This window comes from Myotis davidii, unplaced genomic scaffold, assembly GCF_000327345.1.
Source record: "Myotis davidii unplaced genomic scaffold, ASM32734v1 scaffold747, whole genome shotgun sequence".
NCBI classification, from domain to species: Eukaryota; Metazoa; Chordata; class Mammalia; order Chiroptera; family Vespertilionidae; genus Myotis; species Myotis davidii.
In genome coordinates, this window is record NW_006298695.1 from 218861 (window position 1) to 234912 (window position 16052).

General features: G+C 54.9%; 1 protein-coding gene across 1 annotated transcript in view; it reads left to right on the forward strand.

Annotated features, from left to right (window-relative positions):
* LOC102755232 (receptor-type tyrosine-protein phosphatase N2-like) overlaps positions 1 to 16052 on the forward strand; it is a 216209-nt gene that overhangs the window by 196314 nt on the left and 3843 nt on the right. Inside the window, 2 exon segments of the mRNA XM_015570934.1 lie at positions 6089 to 6142; positions 10584 to 10648. Of these exon segments, the coding sequence (XP_015426420.1) occupies positions 6089 to 6142; positions 10584 to 10648 (119 nt within the window).

Genomic DNA, 16052 nt, shown 5'->3' on the forward strand with positions numbered 1-16052 from the left:
GCAGGCTGCCTGGGCCGCCCGCCGCCCGCTGTGAGGCGGACCCTCCGTTTGATATGCACAGATTATAAGTGCGTTTTATGTAGGAGAGATGGCAGAGGAAGGATTATGTTGAGTCTATTAATTACAAGAGGCTTTCTTATCTCAGGTGTGAAATCGTGAGGGGGACTTGGTATATTAGAATTGTAGGGGAAAATGGTCTTTCTGTTTTTTAGGGGTTTTTTTAGAATTTTGTTTATTTAATCTTTTTATTGATTTCAGAGAGGGAGGGAGAGGGAGAGAGATGGAAACATCAGTGATGAGAGAGAATCATTGATGGGCTGCCTCCTGCACGCCCCACACTGGGGATTGAGCCCACAACCCAGGCACGTGCCCTGACCAGGAATTGAACCGTGACCTCCTGGTTCATAGGTTGATGCTGAACCACTGAGCCACGCCGGCCGGGCGGTGGTTTCTTAATTACAGCTAACATTCAGCGTTGTTTCTGTTAGTTTCGTGTGTACAGCATTGTGGTTAGACAGTTATATAATTTGCAAAGCGACCCTCGGGTGCCTGGGGCCCCGCCGTCGCAGTCACTGTGGTCTTGTCAGCCCTGCTCCTGGCTGCGTGCATGCGCCTCCTCCACGCGATGGAGGCCCCGGAGCGTCCACCTCAGGCGCTCGGCGTAAGCCCAGCCTGTTGGTGTGGACACTTGTCTGGTTGGGTCTGACAGCTTCACAAGCAAGCGTGGGCCCGGGTTCTAAAATGGGTCGCCTTGGCGGGACGCCGGGGCACCGTCGGCACATGACTGTGTGTTTTCAGTGCAATCTTGAAACTGACAGTTTTAAAACATCCAGGCTTTTGTTCATGCTCTAGTCACCCAGTGGGCTGTCTTGCTTGAATGTGCACTAATTGAACCGCTGGGAGGGATGTGAGGTTCCATCCCTCCGGCAGGAAGATGTTGACGATGCAAAAAGAAAAAGCAAAATTTAAGACAAAGGTTCCTTGTGCATCAACTGTGATGGCAAGAATAGGTGAGCACTGGCTCTGTAACGCTGGTAAATGAACAACAGTGACAGGGAAGATGAGGTTGAGCACCATCGGTCACTAGTCCGCAGGTTTGCAGAACCTCAGGTGCTCATCCGCTGGCCTCCTGCCTCCTGGGGAAGTCAGATAACTGACCGGGAAGAGGGTGTGGCCGGCAACACAGTCCCCGAAGGCTTCCCAGCCTCAGGCTACCCCCGGATTCCTTCATTCGTGTGTTAACAGATTCCTAGGTTCTGGTGTTACTACTTCTCTTGCCTTTTAGTCCACTTTGGAAAAATAAATTTCTTCCTGTGACTAGCTCTTTGGACCCTGTAGGATGTGAGAGCTGGAGGCGAGATGTGCATTTCCTCGTAAGCATGGCCACAGGCGCACCCAGCGACCGCTGCCCCCGTCCCCTCCTGCGGGGGCGGGACACTGCGAGCCCCAAACACTGACACGGTGGCCACGCAGCCTTCCTCCCCAGCCATCACAGACATCTTCTTAACAGGGACTTATGTCTAAAGACAGGCTATCCCAAATCTTACCTGGGGGTCCTCAGACAGTGGACAATCCTGGCAGGGAGGTGTGGCCGCAGAGAGGGGAGCCCGCTCTCATCGCCTGTGTGTCCATCCTGTGTGTTCATATGTGCATATGGGCCTATTTCTGAGTCCGTGTCTACATATGGAATTAACCACACAGCCCACCGTCTGCACTTTCTGTCAGGAAGGAAGACTGAAAGATTGGACTCTCCAAATTCCCTCTCTGGTCCTGGGTGCTCAGGCTTGAGCAGGAGTTGGTCACGTGGAAGGGAGCACACGCCCACACAGTTTTGAAGCCTTGTGAGAATGGAACGCTGCCCGGGCTGGCCCCGTTGTCTGCACCACAGGCCCGCTGAGGTCGCCGTCCGTAGGCACCAGAAGATCCGTGTGACTAAGCGCACCCTCGGGGCGCTGGCCCACACCCAGTGGAGGCTGTGTGATTCTCTGTGCAGATTAGTAAACAGCACCCACATCCCAGGCTCCGGAAGGCGGCTGGAGGCTCTGGCCACCCCCACACAGCAAGAGCAAGGTGTTCCCTTCCCGGGGACAGCAGGCAGCTCCCGCCAGGGCGCCAGGCAGGTACCGCGAGGCGTCACTGAGCACCTCTGGGGCCCAGAGGGGCATATTTGCACCTTAGAGGGAAGCTGCTCGGCTCAGAGGTCAGTGGCGTCACAGGCACGGGCTTGGCCCTGACACCTCTCCCTCCTCTCCGCACGTGCGCTCCCTCACGCTGCTCGCTGTAAACCGGACAAACCCTTACTTTGCCAGCTCATTAGCGGTGGCCGGTGTCATTTTTGTGGCGTTGCAGCTAGTAATATGGCCCAGTTGCATAGTCACAAAAGTGATCATTGGAAACTGTGACTCTACTGCAGGGCGTGTGGGGACCTTTCTGAGCCTCTAACGACCTCTGACCTGCTTGCTGTTCCTTGCCGCTCGGGGACCGAGGGTTGGTTTGTCTCACTAACCCTTCCTCCGAGAAGCCCTCCTGTGTCTCCATGTACGGCCTCGCTCACTGACCCTTGGTTCTGATGGTAAAGGAGGCGGCCTCGCGTGGCTCGTCTTAGCGGATACGCTGCCTTGTCTTGGGTCGACCAGATGAACGCTTCTGTTGACTGCGCGCTGTTGTTGCTCTTCTGTTGTGGTGTTTTGCTTTACAATAAACCAAGCACCTGATTCTTTGTCAATAAAATTCCACAGCATAGCAGCACCTTGTACTTGCACTGGCGTCTCCTGGCCCTTTGTCGATAGGCTTAGCACGGGCAGCTGGAGGGATGTTACAATTACAACGAGACCTTCCCAGGTGCTGCTGAGCGGGCAGCCAGCACGCATTGGCGGAAACACCTCAAGTGTATCACAAAGCGAAGACGGGAGAGCACGTTGAGCCCCGGGAGCCAGGGAGGTTTTCTGGCTATGTTTTGCCAATGTGCTGACCAGCCTTAAAGGGGCGCTGTGCAGCGACACCCCACACCCACGTTTTCTGAACCCCCAGTTTAAGGAAGGACATCTGGTTATATTTATTTCCTTTTTCAGTGTCCATGTTTTGTGCTTGGGCCCATCAGAAAAAATGACCAAAGTCTGTGACTGACCAGTGTGTGACCGTGGAGATGTTGAGTGTAGTCCTTACAAATGAGCCTGGGCTATGGAGCGAAGGGGGGTGTACAGCTGAGCCAGCAGCTGAGAAGGGAAAGGGAAACAGCCAGAGACAGAGAAATTTCCAGTAAAACCTTCTGTTTGAACATTGAAGACCTGTAGAACTAGTGCCACCTAATTGTGCCCAACCACTGAGCTTGCTTGATTCTGCACACGCACACAGGCACAGTGCATGCACACACATGTACAAATACAACACATGTACCAACACACATGCACAAATGCACATGAGCATGGTGGACAAACATGCACACATGAATGGATACATGTGTGCGTGTGTGTGCACAAGCCTGCGCGTGTGTGCGTGTATGCACATGCATACACCTGTGTGTGCAAGCACAGACATGTGTGTGCACAATCATGTGTGTCGTGCAGACATGTGTGCACCCATTTGCAAACATGCACACACATGGGTGGACAAGCGTGCTTGTATATGGGCACACACCTGCACAAACAGACGTGCTCACCCTTGGGGTACAAGGTCTGGCATTGGTTTGCTAGCGGTGATGCTCACGTTGCCTTTGCATCTCGAGTAAAAAATGGGAGGTTCAGGAGAAATGAGTGGGTCTCCTTTCCACCTGCTTTACTCTCAAAGGGCCAAGACCCTAAGGCAGTGATGGCGAACCTTTTGAGCTCAGCGTGTCAGCATTTTGAAAAACCCTAACTTAACTCTGGTGCCGTGTCACATAGAGAAATTTTTTGATATTTGCAGCCATAGTAAAACAAAGACATATTTTTGATATTTATTTTATATATTTAAATGCCATTTAACAAAGAAAAATCAACCAAAAAAATGAGTTGCATATTTGCACCTTAGAGGGAAGGTGTCATAGGTTCGCCATCACTGCCCTAAGGCATCTGGCTCCCGTGTACTGTGGGTTTTAATGCATTCACCTTGACTTCCCCACCACTCCCGAGGTAACGTTGCAACGTACATCCAGAGCAAGGAGGTTCCGGCAGAAATGAATATGTGGCCCTGGGGACACTGGGCAGCTTGTTGGCCTGCGTTCCTGAGGCGCCTCATTGTTAGGCCACCTTTGGAGGGCCTGCAACTTTAAACAGCGTGTTCAGAGGCAGCCGCCAAGTCCCAAACCGCCCAGAGCGGGTGGGTGCATGGCCTGTGCAGGGCGCATCTTGTGCGTTCAGGGCTGTCAGCCTCCCTGAGAAGTGCCCCGTCTGTTCACTCCCTAAAGGAGGCAGGAGAACACAGCACCATGCTCAGGCTGCACAAGGTTAACCAAGGCTTTGTCGTGAACCGGTCACCCACCGTCCCCCGATCCTGTCCTCTCAGGTTGTTGGGTTTGTACCAGAGCAGCCAGTTGATTAAAACTTTTATTGATTTTTAAAGAGAGAGAAAAAGAGAAGGGGAGAGAGAGATCAATGTGTTGTGAAAGAGAACCATCGATTGGCTGCCTCCTGTACATCCCCTACGTCCCCTAGTTGGGATCAAACCCACAACCCAGGCATGTGCCCTGACCGGGAATCGAACTGGCAATCTTCCGGTGCCGGGACGATGCTCACTCAACTGAGCCACTGTTTCTCACTGAGCCAGCAAGCAAAGAAGCGTGACACTTCCCCGTTTCAGGATGAGCAACAAGACGGGCCTGTTACTCTTTTCCACTTTTGCCTCACGGCACCTGCGGTACAAGTTCCAGACTCACCCTCACCGCTCCTTCCAGGATCCAGGCCCACCTCTTTTTCTCTTTTTCTTCATTCAGAGCCATCCACTGAGCAGTTTCATGCCCTTTCTAAACAGGCTGGCTCGTCTCACTGGCTTAAACAATTTTGGAGTTTGCACAGTGAATTTCAGATGAGCCTCTGTCTTGATGTAGTTATAAAATCTCAATCTATGCTTATTGTTGATTTTCATAAATTCTGACCTAAAATCTGCACAATGAAGTTGTTTCCAAACATCCCCAAACTTATTGAAATGGGAAGCATGGAGGGTTCTCCCTTTTCCGCGTCCAGCGCGGCTAGAGAGCGGTCCGGTTCCTGAGTAGGTGCGGCTGGAGATTGAGAAAATGAAAGGAAGAGACAGACACAGAGATGGAAGGGAAAAGCTGGGGCCACGTGGGAATGCTGCCCTTTCTGATGGAGAGACAGGGACCCAGCACCCAGCATGTTTATTTTATACCCCAAATACCAGGAAGTTTCACCAAAGGTCAAGACAAAGGAGATCATGTCCTTTCTTAGATGGGCCGAGTCCTATTCATTCCTGGTGCTTGGCTGGATTTACATAATAAAACCCACGCCCAGGCACCTGGGCAGAAACGAAGGTCAAGCTGAGAACGCTTCTGCCTTTTTGGATCCAGCTGACAGTTTATTACAGAAATGTCCGAGTCCCTTCCCCGGGGCTCTCTACAGGGAAGGCTTGTCTTGAACGCAGTTGCGGTTGCTCCTCATTGGACACCCTTTCAGAGCCACATTTCCAAAGGGACCCTGTAAGGCGCTGTCGGAGACAGAATAAGAGTGTTCCATTCCGACATGATGTCTAGATTGTAAGGGATTTTGAGCAGACATTACAGAACTCTCACATTCCGGGAGGAGTCTGGCTCCCATCACCGTTTTAAAAGGTGGGATTAACGGCAGGAACGAGAGAAGGGGCCGTGGCGGCGGCGCTGCCCCTCGACCTGAGGCCTTGAGTTCTTGCGTATAACGGGGAGAGGAACAAGGGAACGTGCAAGAGCTGTCTGTTTCTAACGCTCTGTTTATCACTGAATATTGAAAAGAAAAAGAAACCTTTGAAAATGTGTGTGTGATTTCGATTTCTTTGTCGAAACAAGCTGCCGCAGACGGGCGTCCCAGCTGCGGTGTGCTTGCTTTGATTTAGTGGTGGTTTGGCTGACGCGGCGGAGATGTCGCCGCGTAACTGTAATTCCTGTCTCTTTTTATTTCAGAAAAGTAAACAAGTGCTACAAAGGCCGCTCTTGTCCAATAATTGTTCACTGCAGGCAAGTACAACCTTTCGCGTGGGTTACCCGCGTCTGCTACTCCCCAACCAACTGCAAAGACAGGGTCGAGCTTTCTGGTGGCTCCACAGTCACGTCCACCTGGTGCAGGTCACGAGACCAGAGAGAGACGCGCTGCCCTCAGCTCCGTGCAGCCGTGCCGTGGGGCCAATAGGGGTGCGCGCACGTGGCGAGCCACCGAGCTGGGCACTAGTCTGTCGCCGCCGGGTTTTCCTAACCCCCGTGGAGCCACCACATGGCATCCGGGGCGGCGTTTCCGAAATGTCGCAATGTCTTGGCCGAGCTGGAACCGTTGCCAACGTGAAGAGCACAGGGCGGTTGTGAGCGGGACAGAACCTGTGATGGCACAGGAGTGTCCACTGCGGCTCCCCGCGTGAGCCCGGCCTTTCAGTGAAAATTCTAGGCTCGGGCCCTCCTGCAGGCCATGCCCACTGGTGAGAGCTGGGAGGATGCAGCCACCTGCCTCGGCAGGAGCCACACCACTTCCTGCAATGACCTTGGAGGCTCCTTTCCGCCAGGAGACGCGTCTCAGCATCAAACACCACGCCTGTCAAGACCTGTGTGTGCACGTGTGTGTGTGCATGATGCATGATGCATGTGTCTATTTCTGTGCATGCCTGTGTCTCTGTGTGTGTGTCTGTCTGTGTGTCTGTGTGTCTTGCATATGTATGTCTCTGTGTGTGTCTGTATGTATCTGTGTGTCTGTGTGTCTGTGCGTCTGAGTGTCTGTGTGTGTCTAGGAGTGTGTGTGCCTGTGTATCTGTGTGTCTGTGTCTGTCTGTGCGTCTGAGTGTCTGTGTGTGTCTAGGAGTGTGTGTGCCTGTGTATCTGTGTGTCTGTGTCTGTCTGTGCGTCTGAGTGTCTGTGTGTGTCTAGGAGTGTGTGTGCCTGTGTATCTGTGTGTCTGTGTCTGTCTGTGCGTCTGAGTGTCTGTGTGTGTCTAGGAGTGTGTGTGCCTGTGTATCTGTGTGTCTGTGTCTGTCTGTGCGTCTGAGTGTCTGTGTGTGTCTAGGAGTGTGTGTGCCTGTGTATCTGTGTGTCTGTGTCTGTCTGTGCGTCTGAGTGTCTGTGTGTGTCTAGGAGTGTGTGTGCCTGTGTATCTGTGTGTCTGTGTCTGTCTGTGCGTCTGAGTGTCTGTGTGTGTCTAGGAGTGTGTGTGCCTGTGTATCTGTGTGTCTGTGTCTGTCTGTGCGTCTGAGTGTCTGTGTGTGTCTAGGAGTGTGTGTGCCTGTGTATCTGTGTGTCTGTGTCTGTCTGTGCGTCTGAGTGTCTGTGTGTGTCTAGGAGTGTGTGTGCCTGTGTATCTGTGTGTCTGTGTCTGTCTGTGCGTCTGAGTGTCTGTGTGTGTCTAGGAGTGTGTGTGCCTGTGTATCTGTGTGTCTGTGTCTGTCTGTGCGTCTGAGTGTCTGTGTGTGTCTAGGAGTGTGTGTGCCTGTGTATCTGTGTGTCTGTGTCTGTCTGTGCGTCTGAGTGTCTGTGTGTGTCTAGGAGTGTGTGTGCCTGTGTATCTGTGTGTCTGTGTCTGTCTGTGCGTCTGAGTGTCTGTGTGTGTCTAGGAGTGTGTGTGCCTGTGTATCTGTGTGTCTGTGTCTGTCTGTGCGTCTGAGTGTCTGTGTGTGTCTAGGAGTGTGTGTGCCTGTGTATCTGTGTGTCTGTGTCTGTCTGTGCGTCTGAGTGTCTGTGTGTGTCTAGGAGTGTGTGTGCCTGTGTATCTGTGTGTCTGTGTCTGTCTGTGCGTCTGAGTGTCTGTGTGTGTCTAGGAGTGTGTGTGCCTGTGTATCTGTGTGTCTGTGTCTGTCTGTGCGTCTGAGTGTCTGTGTGTGTCTAGGAGTGTGTGTGCCTGTGTATCTGTGTGTCTGTGTCTGTCTGTGCGTCTGAGTGTCTGTGTGTGTCTAGGAGTGTGTGTGCCTGTGTATCTGTGTGTCTGTGTCTGTCTGTGCGTCTGAGTGTCTGTGTGTGTCTAGGAGTGTGTGTGCCTGTGTATCTGTGTGTCTGTGTCTGTCTGTGCGTCTGAGTGTCTGTGTGTGTCTAGGAGTGTGTGTGCCTGTGTATCTGTGTGTCTGTGTCTGTCTGTGCGTCTGAGTGTCTGTGTGTGTCTAGGAGTGTGTGTGCCTGTGTATCTGTGTGTCTGTGTCTGTCTGTGCGTCTGAGTGTCTGTGTGTGTCTAGGAGTGTGTGTGCCTGTGTATCTGTGTGTCTGTGTCTGTCTGTGCGTCTGAGTGTCTGTGTGTGTCTAGGAGTGTGTGTGCCTGTGTATCTGTGTGTCTGTGTCTGTCTGTGCGTCTGAGTGTCTGTGTGTGTCTAGGAGTGTGTGTGCCTGTGTATCTGTGTGTCTGTGTCTGTCTGTGCGTCTGAGTGTCTGTGTGTGTCTAGGAGTGTGTGTGCCTGTGTATCTGTGTGTCTGTGTCTGTCTGTGCGTCTGAGTGTCTGTGTGTGTCTAGGAGTGTGTGTGCCTGTGTATCTGTGTGTCTGTGTCTGTCTGTGCGTCTGAGTGTCTGTGTGTGTCTAGGAGTGTGTGTGCCTGTGTATCTGTGTGTCTGTGTCTGTCTGTGCGTCTGAGTGTCTGTGTGTGTCTAGGAGTGTGTGTGCCTGTGTATCTGTGTGTCTGTGTCTGTCTGTGCGTCTGAGTGTCTGTGTGTGTCTAGGAGTGTGTGTGCCTGTGTATCTGTGTGTCTGTGTCTGTCTGTGCGTCTGAGTGTCTGTGTGTGTCTAGGAGTGTGTGTGCCTGTGTATCTGTGTGTCTGTGTCTGTCTGTGCGTCTGAGTGTCTGTGTGTGTCTAGGAGTGTGTGTGCCTGTGTATCTGTGTGTCTGTGTCTGTCTGTGCGTCTGAGTGTCTGTGTGTGTCTAGGAGTGTGTGTGCCTGTGTATCTGTGTGTCTGTGTCTGTCTGTGCGTCTGAGTGTCTGTGTGTGTCTAGGAGTGTGTGTGCCTGTGTATCTGTGTGTCTGTGTCTGTCTGTGCGTCTGAGTGTCTGTGTGTGTCTAGGAGTGTGTGTGCCTGTGTATCTGTGTGTCTGTGTCTGTCTGTGCGTCTGAGTGTCTGTGTGTGTCTAGGAGTGTGTGTGCCTGTGTATCTGTGTGTCTGTGTCTGTCTGTGCGTCTGAGTGTCTGTGTGTGTCTAGGAGTGTGTGTGCCTGTGTATCTGTGTGTCTGTGTCTGTCTGTGCGTCTGAGTGTCTGTGTGTGTCTGTGTCTGTGTGTGTGTGTGTGTCTGTGTGAGCCTGTGTGTCTCTGTGTCTTTCTGTCTGTGTCTGGGTCTGTTGGTCTGGGAGGAGAGGAAGAGAGCAGAGACAATCTGGTTTCCTCAAAGCCAAGAATGGGCCCCTTTACCCACGCAGCCCAGCCAGCAGCTGGCTGGAGGGTCGGTGGTCGATCTCACACACTCGTGTGAAGTTTGTGTGGAAGAGAAGTGAGCAGACCCGCTGAGGGAGGGGTCCCTGGAGGGAAGCCGGGGGGAGTGCAGGGGGAAGAGTCACCTTCCCGGCCGCAGCTTTTTTAACCACTTGTTTGAGGAAACACGTCAAAGCCAAACACGGTGGGTCTTGCTACCGGCTCACAGTGACTCCTGGGATCCTGCCATTCTAACCCGAGACCAAGAACGTGATTCCTCCTTTAGTCATGGAACTCCTCAGGTCTTTTCCTTAAAGTCACCTTGGTTTTGCCAGGAGTATCCATGTAAATCCTGCGTTTGAAGCTGCTCAGGGTGGCACGTGCCTGGGACAGGAGTGGTCCCGCGTGGCCTGAGAGGAGAGGGTGGGGTCTGGCATCCCATGTTCCTCTGTGTGCTGTTGTGAGGCACCATTCAAACATGTTCCCGCCTGGTCCGGGTGTAAATTGTCCAATGGTTGCTGGGGGTGAGGAGCGGGTGAGCGGAAATGTGAGGAGGACGAGGGACTGTCCCCCTCTGCCAGGAGCCCCGGTGTCCTGTGTGGTGGGGCCACCACCCCCACCTGATGTCAGGACCGGCACCTGCCGCGAGGCTGTGTCACAGCTCAGGGCATTCGCCCTGCACACAAATGCATCGCCTGACGCTTCATCCGTTCTTCTAGACAAAATTTACCCCCTCTTTGAGGAACGGATCTACACAGGCACATTGGCTAATCCCTGTCGCTTCCTGCTTCCCTCCCCCTCTCCCCCTCCCCCTCCTGATAATTTTTTTTCCTAATTTCTGTGGGAGATGATATAACAGAAACTTGCCATCTATATGTTCTTCATTTTTGACCCAGTCATATATTAATGAATAGATGTCAGTCTTCTTTATTTGTCTCTGCCTTTGCCGATGTAATGCACACCCCACTTATCTGTGCATTAGCTCATTGCTTATCTGAGTTTTCTGTCTTGCCCTCTGCCCTTTTCCTTGAGTATTGTGTCTACATGGTCTTTTCAAATGCCCGGGTAGTTCTCACCTCTCTCCTTCTGTCAACAGCGATGGCGCGGGCAGGAGCGGCACCTACATCCTGATCGACATGGTTCTCAACAAGATGGCCAAAGGTAAGACTCCGCTTAGCGGGGGGCTTGGAGCAGGATGCGTTGCTATGGCAACCTGCACTCCCAGAGGCCTGGGAAGATGAGCCGTGTGGTCCCTTTTCTGAGTTGTGTGAGCTGTTTGCAGCGAGCGCCGTGATTCCTGAGCTCCTCCTTTGTCCCCGGCGTCCGTGGGGTGGACACCGGGGTTGGCGCACAGGGGGCGCTGGGGAGCAGTGCAGAGCAGGCACAGGGGCCTCGGTCCCCCAGAGCTGCAGCGGCTCAGGGCGGCCTTCAGGCTCTGCCCAGACCATCCCTGTTATGAGCTGTATTTGCAGGAACATTGAGTCCCAGACCTTTGGTGGCGAGATTGTCGCACTAAACCACTTATTTCCCGCAAAGCTCTGCACCCGCTTCCGTGCCAGGGGAGATGTGCGGGCGTCTCCTGGACAAACGGGGTGTCTCCCTAGGAGCCAGCGCTCACCCTCACGGGGTCGGTGCTGACAGGGCTGCACCAGCGCAAACCGGGGGCCTGCAGGAGGGCTTGTCTCAATTCCCTGACCAGCGTCTCCCGGCCATGCCTGGGGGCACCATCCTGTGGCCCCGGCAAGCTCCCAGGCAGCTCGGGAAGGACACTGAGATGGTGACACGATGGTCTCTCTTCCCCGTGGATAAACCGTTCTGTCGCAACACATGCGTGCACACACACTCATGCACACACACAATGCACTTACACACGTGCACACATGCATGCACTCACACTCATGTCCATGCACATGCACGTGCACATGTGCACACATATGTACGCAGTCACACATCCATGCACTCACACACGCATTCACAGATATGCATGTGTGCACACGTATGTCTGTTAAGCCTCCCACCTCCCTGAACATCCCTGCATCCATTGCCCAGATTCCGATTACAGAGATGAATGTCTACACATGTTCACACAAGGGCCAGCAACTCTCAATTAGGCATTTTCCTTTCTCCTTTTTTTTTTTGGTTAAAAAAATAAATGCAACACACTTTTAGCCCAAGATAGAGGTGGGGAGATAGAATCGTAGCCTATTGTTTTTCGTATGAGGACTGGCGAGCTTGAGTAAGTTGCCCAGCGCCCTGCCGCGGCTGGGGAGAACGAAACTGGTTTTCACCAGCAAATGTTACTTTAGCCCTGAGCGAGCTCTGGCTGGCAGCAAGCAAGCATACAACTGGCACAGAACCTGCTCTCGCCTGCGTGTGGCAGCACTTTCATCCTAGAGTCTAGATCAGTGGTCGGCAAACTGCGGCTCATGAGCCACATGCGGCTCTTTGGCCCCTTGAGTGTGGCTCTTCCACAAAATACCGACTTCTGTGCACGGGCCACGAAGTTTCAATCACACTGTACATGCGCGCCCGCACGTGGTATTTTGTGGAAGAGCCACACTCAAGGGGCCAAAGAACTGCATGTGGCTCGCGAGCCACAGTTTGCCGACCACTGGTCTAGACCATCACACAGCCCGGCCTTCAGGGGAGGGGCTCGCTCCTCCCGCCAATGCCACTGCGTCTCATCTTGTCCTGGGAACCTGCCGCCTGGGACTTCGGCTCTCGGTGGAGGCGCAGTTCCTTCCTGGTCACCGCCCCTCCCCGGCCGCCTCGTGCCTGGGGTCTGCCTTCTCCTCACCAGCTACTTCGGAAGAACAGGCACTGGCCTGAGGAGATGCCGCTGTGTTTGTGAGATGGGGACACAGACCCGCGGGGCACACGGCTGCGTCAGGCGGAGCCTGGCTGGTCCGAAGGAAGTTGCCGACCGTGGGACTCGGCTGGCGTGGTCTCCGTATTTGTGGGGGGAGCTGGGTTTGAGGGCGCAGGTCTGCTGCACAGGGAAGCCCCGGGTAGGGCTGGCCTTGTCTTCACTGCCGCAGAACCACTGGCTCCGGGCAAGGTCAGATCCGCCCAAGTGTGGGCGGCTCCTGAGACCCCTCCCCCATCCTGTTCCTGACCTGCCCCCTCTGCTGGGCCTGTGGTGTCCAACCCCCTGACCAGGGCAGCCAGGGTCTCCGGAGAGATCAAAGGGCAGGGCGGCCGAGCTGAGGGCCTTTCCCAGGGCCGCACTGCGTGGCTGCTGGGTTTTGTCCTGACGCAGGCCCGGCTGGCGCCTTTGTCTTCCTGAGACGCTAGAGGCCCGCAGACCCCGTTCATCAAATGATCAAAGGCCCAAAGCCTGGACGCAAAACCTTTCTTCCCGTGTCCTTTTCTGAAAGAACTGAATTGCATGAGGACCAAAGAATGCCTTTGCAGAGCCTCCCGCACCAGCCGGCGTCGGGCCCTGGCTCGGCCTTCGCTGGGCTGGCGGCCCGGGGATTAAGGCTCCTTTGGGGGCATTTGGTAAATAAACTGGGAATAACTGTCTCCTTTATGAGCAGCTGGAAGCGCGGAATAGCTCAGGGTCGCACAGGCTGTGGCGGGAGAATCCGCACCTGCAGGGAGCCTGTGGCCCTTTTATTTCGTGGCTGTGGACGCATTTCTAACCCTGCATTAATTTTGGATCAGGACCCGGGTCAGGGAGCGTGTTTCTCTGTCCTGGAAACTCACCCACGTGCAGCAATGCCTCCAGCAGCGGCTGCCAGGCTGTGTCGCCAGGGCACCTCTGTGTGCAGGGTTTGCTTTGTTCTGTTTCAACAGGGCTGCTGTGTGTGTGTGCATGTGCATGTGCGTGCGTGTATGCGCGCGTGCGTGTGAGTGCGCACGTGTGTGTGCGTGTGCGTGTGTGTGTGTGTGTGTGTGTGTGTGTGTGTTTTCAAATAATGGACAATAGTGGAGCTTCCTAAAGATCTCGCTTGTGGGTCATTCGGGGGCACTGCCTTCTGTTCACCTAGGGCCGCCCCTCACCCCCACCCCCCAGCCGCTCTCTGGGTGCCAGCAGCCCAAAGGTGGTGGGGAGGCAGTTTCTTTTGCTGGCCGGGGCCCAGGGACTGGAATTTCCTTCAGGGTGTGAATGAGCCAGCTTCCATTTAAGCTTAGGCTGCTGGGGGTGACGCTGCCCTGTGGAGGGGAGCGGGCGTTCGGGCCCACACGGCCTCCGTCCAGCTCCCTCCCCTCTCTGCCCCCCGCTGCACCTCCTAGGGGGACGGCTGATCCCTGCCAGTGGACCGCGGCGGCCTCCACCTCCTGGCTGCTGGGAACGAGGCCGCCCAAACACCCCTTTAGGTGTCTGCTTCTCCGGCGGGCTCTGCCCAGGAGTGGGATTACCGCGTCGCAGGAAAGTCCCGTGTGTGACTGTTTGAAGAAGCCCGGCACTGGGTCACCATTTACGTTCCCACCCACCGTGCAGGTCCGGCTCCCCCCTCCCCTCCCGCGGGCACTGCTCCGTCCGTCCGTCCCCAGTCCCTCTCCCGGGCGAGGGCCAGCTCGCTGTGCTCAGACTGGTGCTTCCTGCGGGCGGGGCGCTGAGCGCTCCCCGAGTGCTCGTTGGCCATTGGGTGTCTTCTGTGGAGAGACATCTGTTCACGTCCTTGGCTTATTTGTTGTGGTCGTTAATCCTCAACCAAGGATATGTTTCCGTTGATTTGTAGAGAGAGTGAAAGGGAAGGAGGGAGGGAGGGAGAGAGAGATAGAGAGAGAGAGATGTGAGAGAGACACAGTGATTGGTTGCCTCTCACCTGCACCCCAACCGGGACCAGGGATCGAACCTGCCACCCAGGCCCGTGTCCTTGGCCGGGAAGGGAAGCCATGACCCTGGTGTTTGGGCCGACGCTCTGACCACTAGGGCAGCAGCCGGGCTAGATGCTAACTATCGTTCTGTGTTGTTAACCCTCACCCGAGGGTAGTCCTCCATTAATTTTTAGGGAGTGGAAGGGAGAAGGACAAACAGAAACATCCATGTGACAGAAACACATCAATTGGTTGCCTCCTGCACGAGCCCCAACCAGTACTGGGGCCGGGGAGGAGCCTGCAACCAAGGTATGTGCCCTTGACCGGAATAGAACCCAGGACCCTTCAGTCCGAAGGCCGACGCCCTATCCACTGAGCCACACTGTGGGCCAGGCATAGATGTTGACTTCAATAGCAGGTCAAGGCCGCAGCTGGGCCAGGCTTTGGGAGCCAGTGAGCCCGCCTGCAGGGCCCCGCCTGCTGCCCCTGCCCCGCGCCTGGACGTCTACACCGCGCCTGAGCTGCTGCGCTGCAGCCGGGACACGCGGGCAACATGGACGAAGCTCAGTTCCTCACTCACAGGGGCCGCCGTCCGGCCTCCGGGGCGTGAGCTCTCCCACCGCCGCCTGGTCCTCCACCGGGTCCAGTTGGGGGGCGGTGGTCGGGAGAGCTCCCCGCGCCCTCGCGCCCCTCCCTCCTGCCCAGGATGCGGCCTTTCAGGTGGGAGAGAAGGACCCAGCGCTGAGGAAGGTCCTGTGAGCGCGTGAGGGCCGCGGACTGGGGTGGGGGGGGCGGGGCCAGACAGACAGGGAGTCTCGCCTTGCACTCGGCCAGCAGCGAGCTCCAAGCAAAATCGGAGCAGAGCTGACAGCACCGGTGTCCCTCCACCTCGGGCACTGTGAGCCGGTGGCTCTCACCTCCGCTGCACATGAGAATCCCCGGGAACCTTTTTAAACCCTGATTTCTGGCCTCATCCTCCGGACATTCTGTTTCTTTGTTATGGGGCGGGGCCACAACATTGGTAACAGAGAAACAGAATTTCCGGAGGATGAGGCCAGAATCAGGATTTAAAAAGATTCCCAGGTGACTCTCATGTGCAGCTACGGTGGAGAACCGCTGCGTAAGCAATCGTTTCAATACTAACGCTCTTCTCAGGTGTGCTCTTCCGTGGTTAACGAGCTAAGAGCCGCTGTGGCCTTCCGTGGCCTGTGAGCTGGGCAGGCATCGGCCTGCACACTGCAGGGTCTCAGGTTCAATTCCCAGTCAAGGCCAGGTACCTGGGTTGCAGGCTCAATCCCTAGTCCCGGGTGGGGCACGTTTGGAAAGCAACCGATGGCTGTGTCTCTCTCACACCGAAGTTTCTCTCTCCCTCCCTCCCCATCCCTTGCACTCGCTCTAAAAGTCAATAGAAAAAAATATTCTCACGACGGCCAGTGTGGCCCAGTGGTTGAGCATCAACCTATGAACCAGGAGGTCAGGGTTTGATTCCTGGTCGGAGCACAGGCCCGAATTGCAGGCTCGACCCCCAGTGGGGGGCGTGCAGGAGGCAGCCAATCCGTGATTCTCTCATCATTGATGTTTCTATCTCTCTCCCTCTCCTTTCCTCTATGAAATCAATAAAAATATATTAAAATGTATATATGTCCTTGAGTGAGGGACAGGCACACAGCTCTGGCCCCCTCGCTCGCAACGCCACCTCTGACCGAGAAAACTTGTTCTCAGAGCAGCGGGTTTCTGCGAATCATTGTTCCTATGATTACAGGCGTGGCAGGGGGGTCTGTGGGGGGGGCTGTGGGGA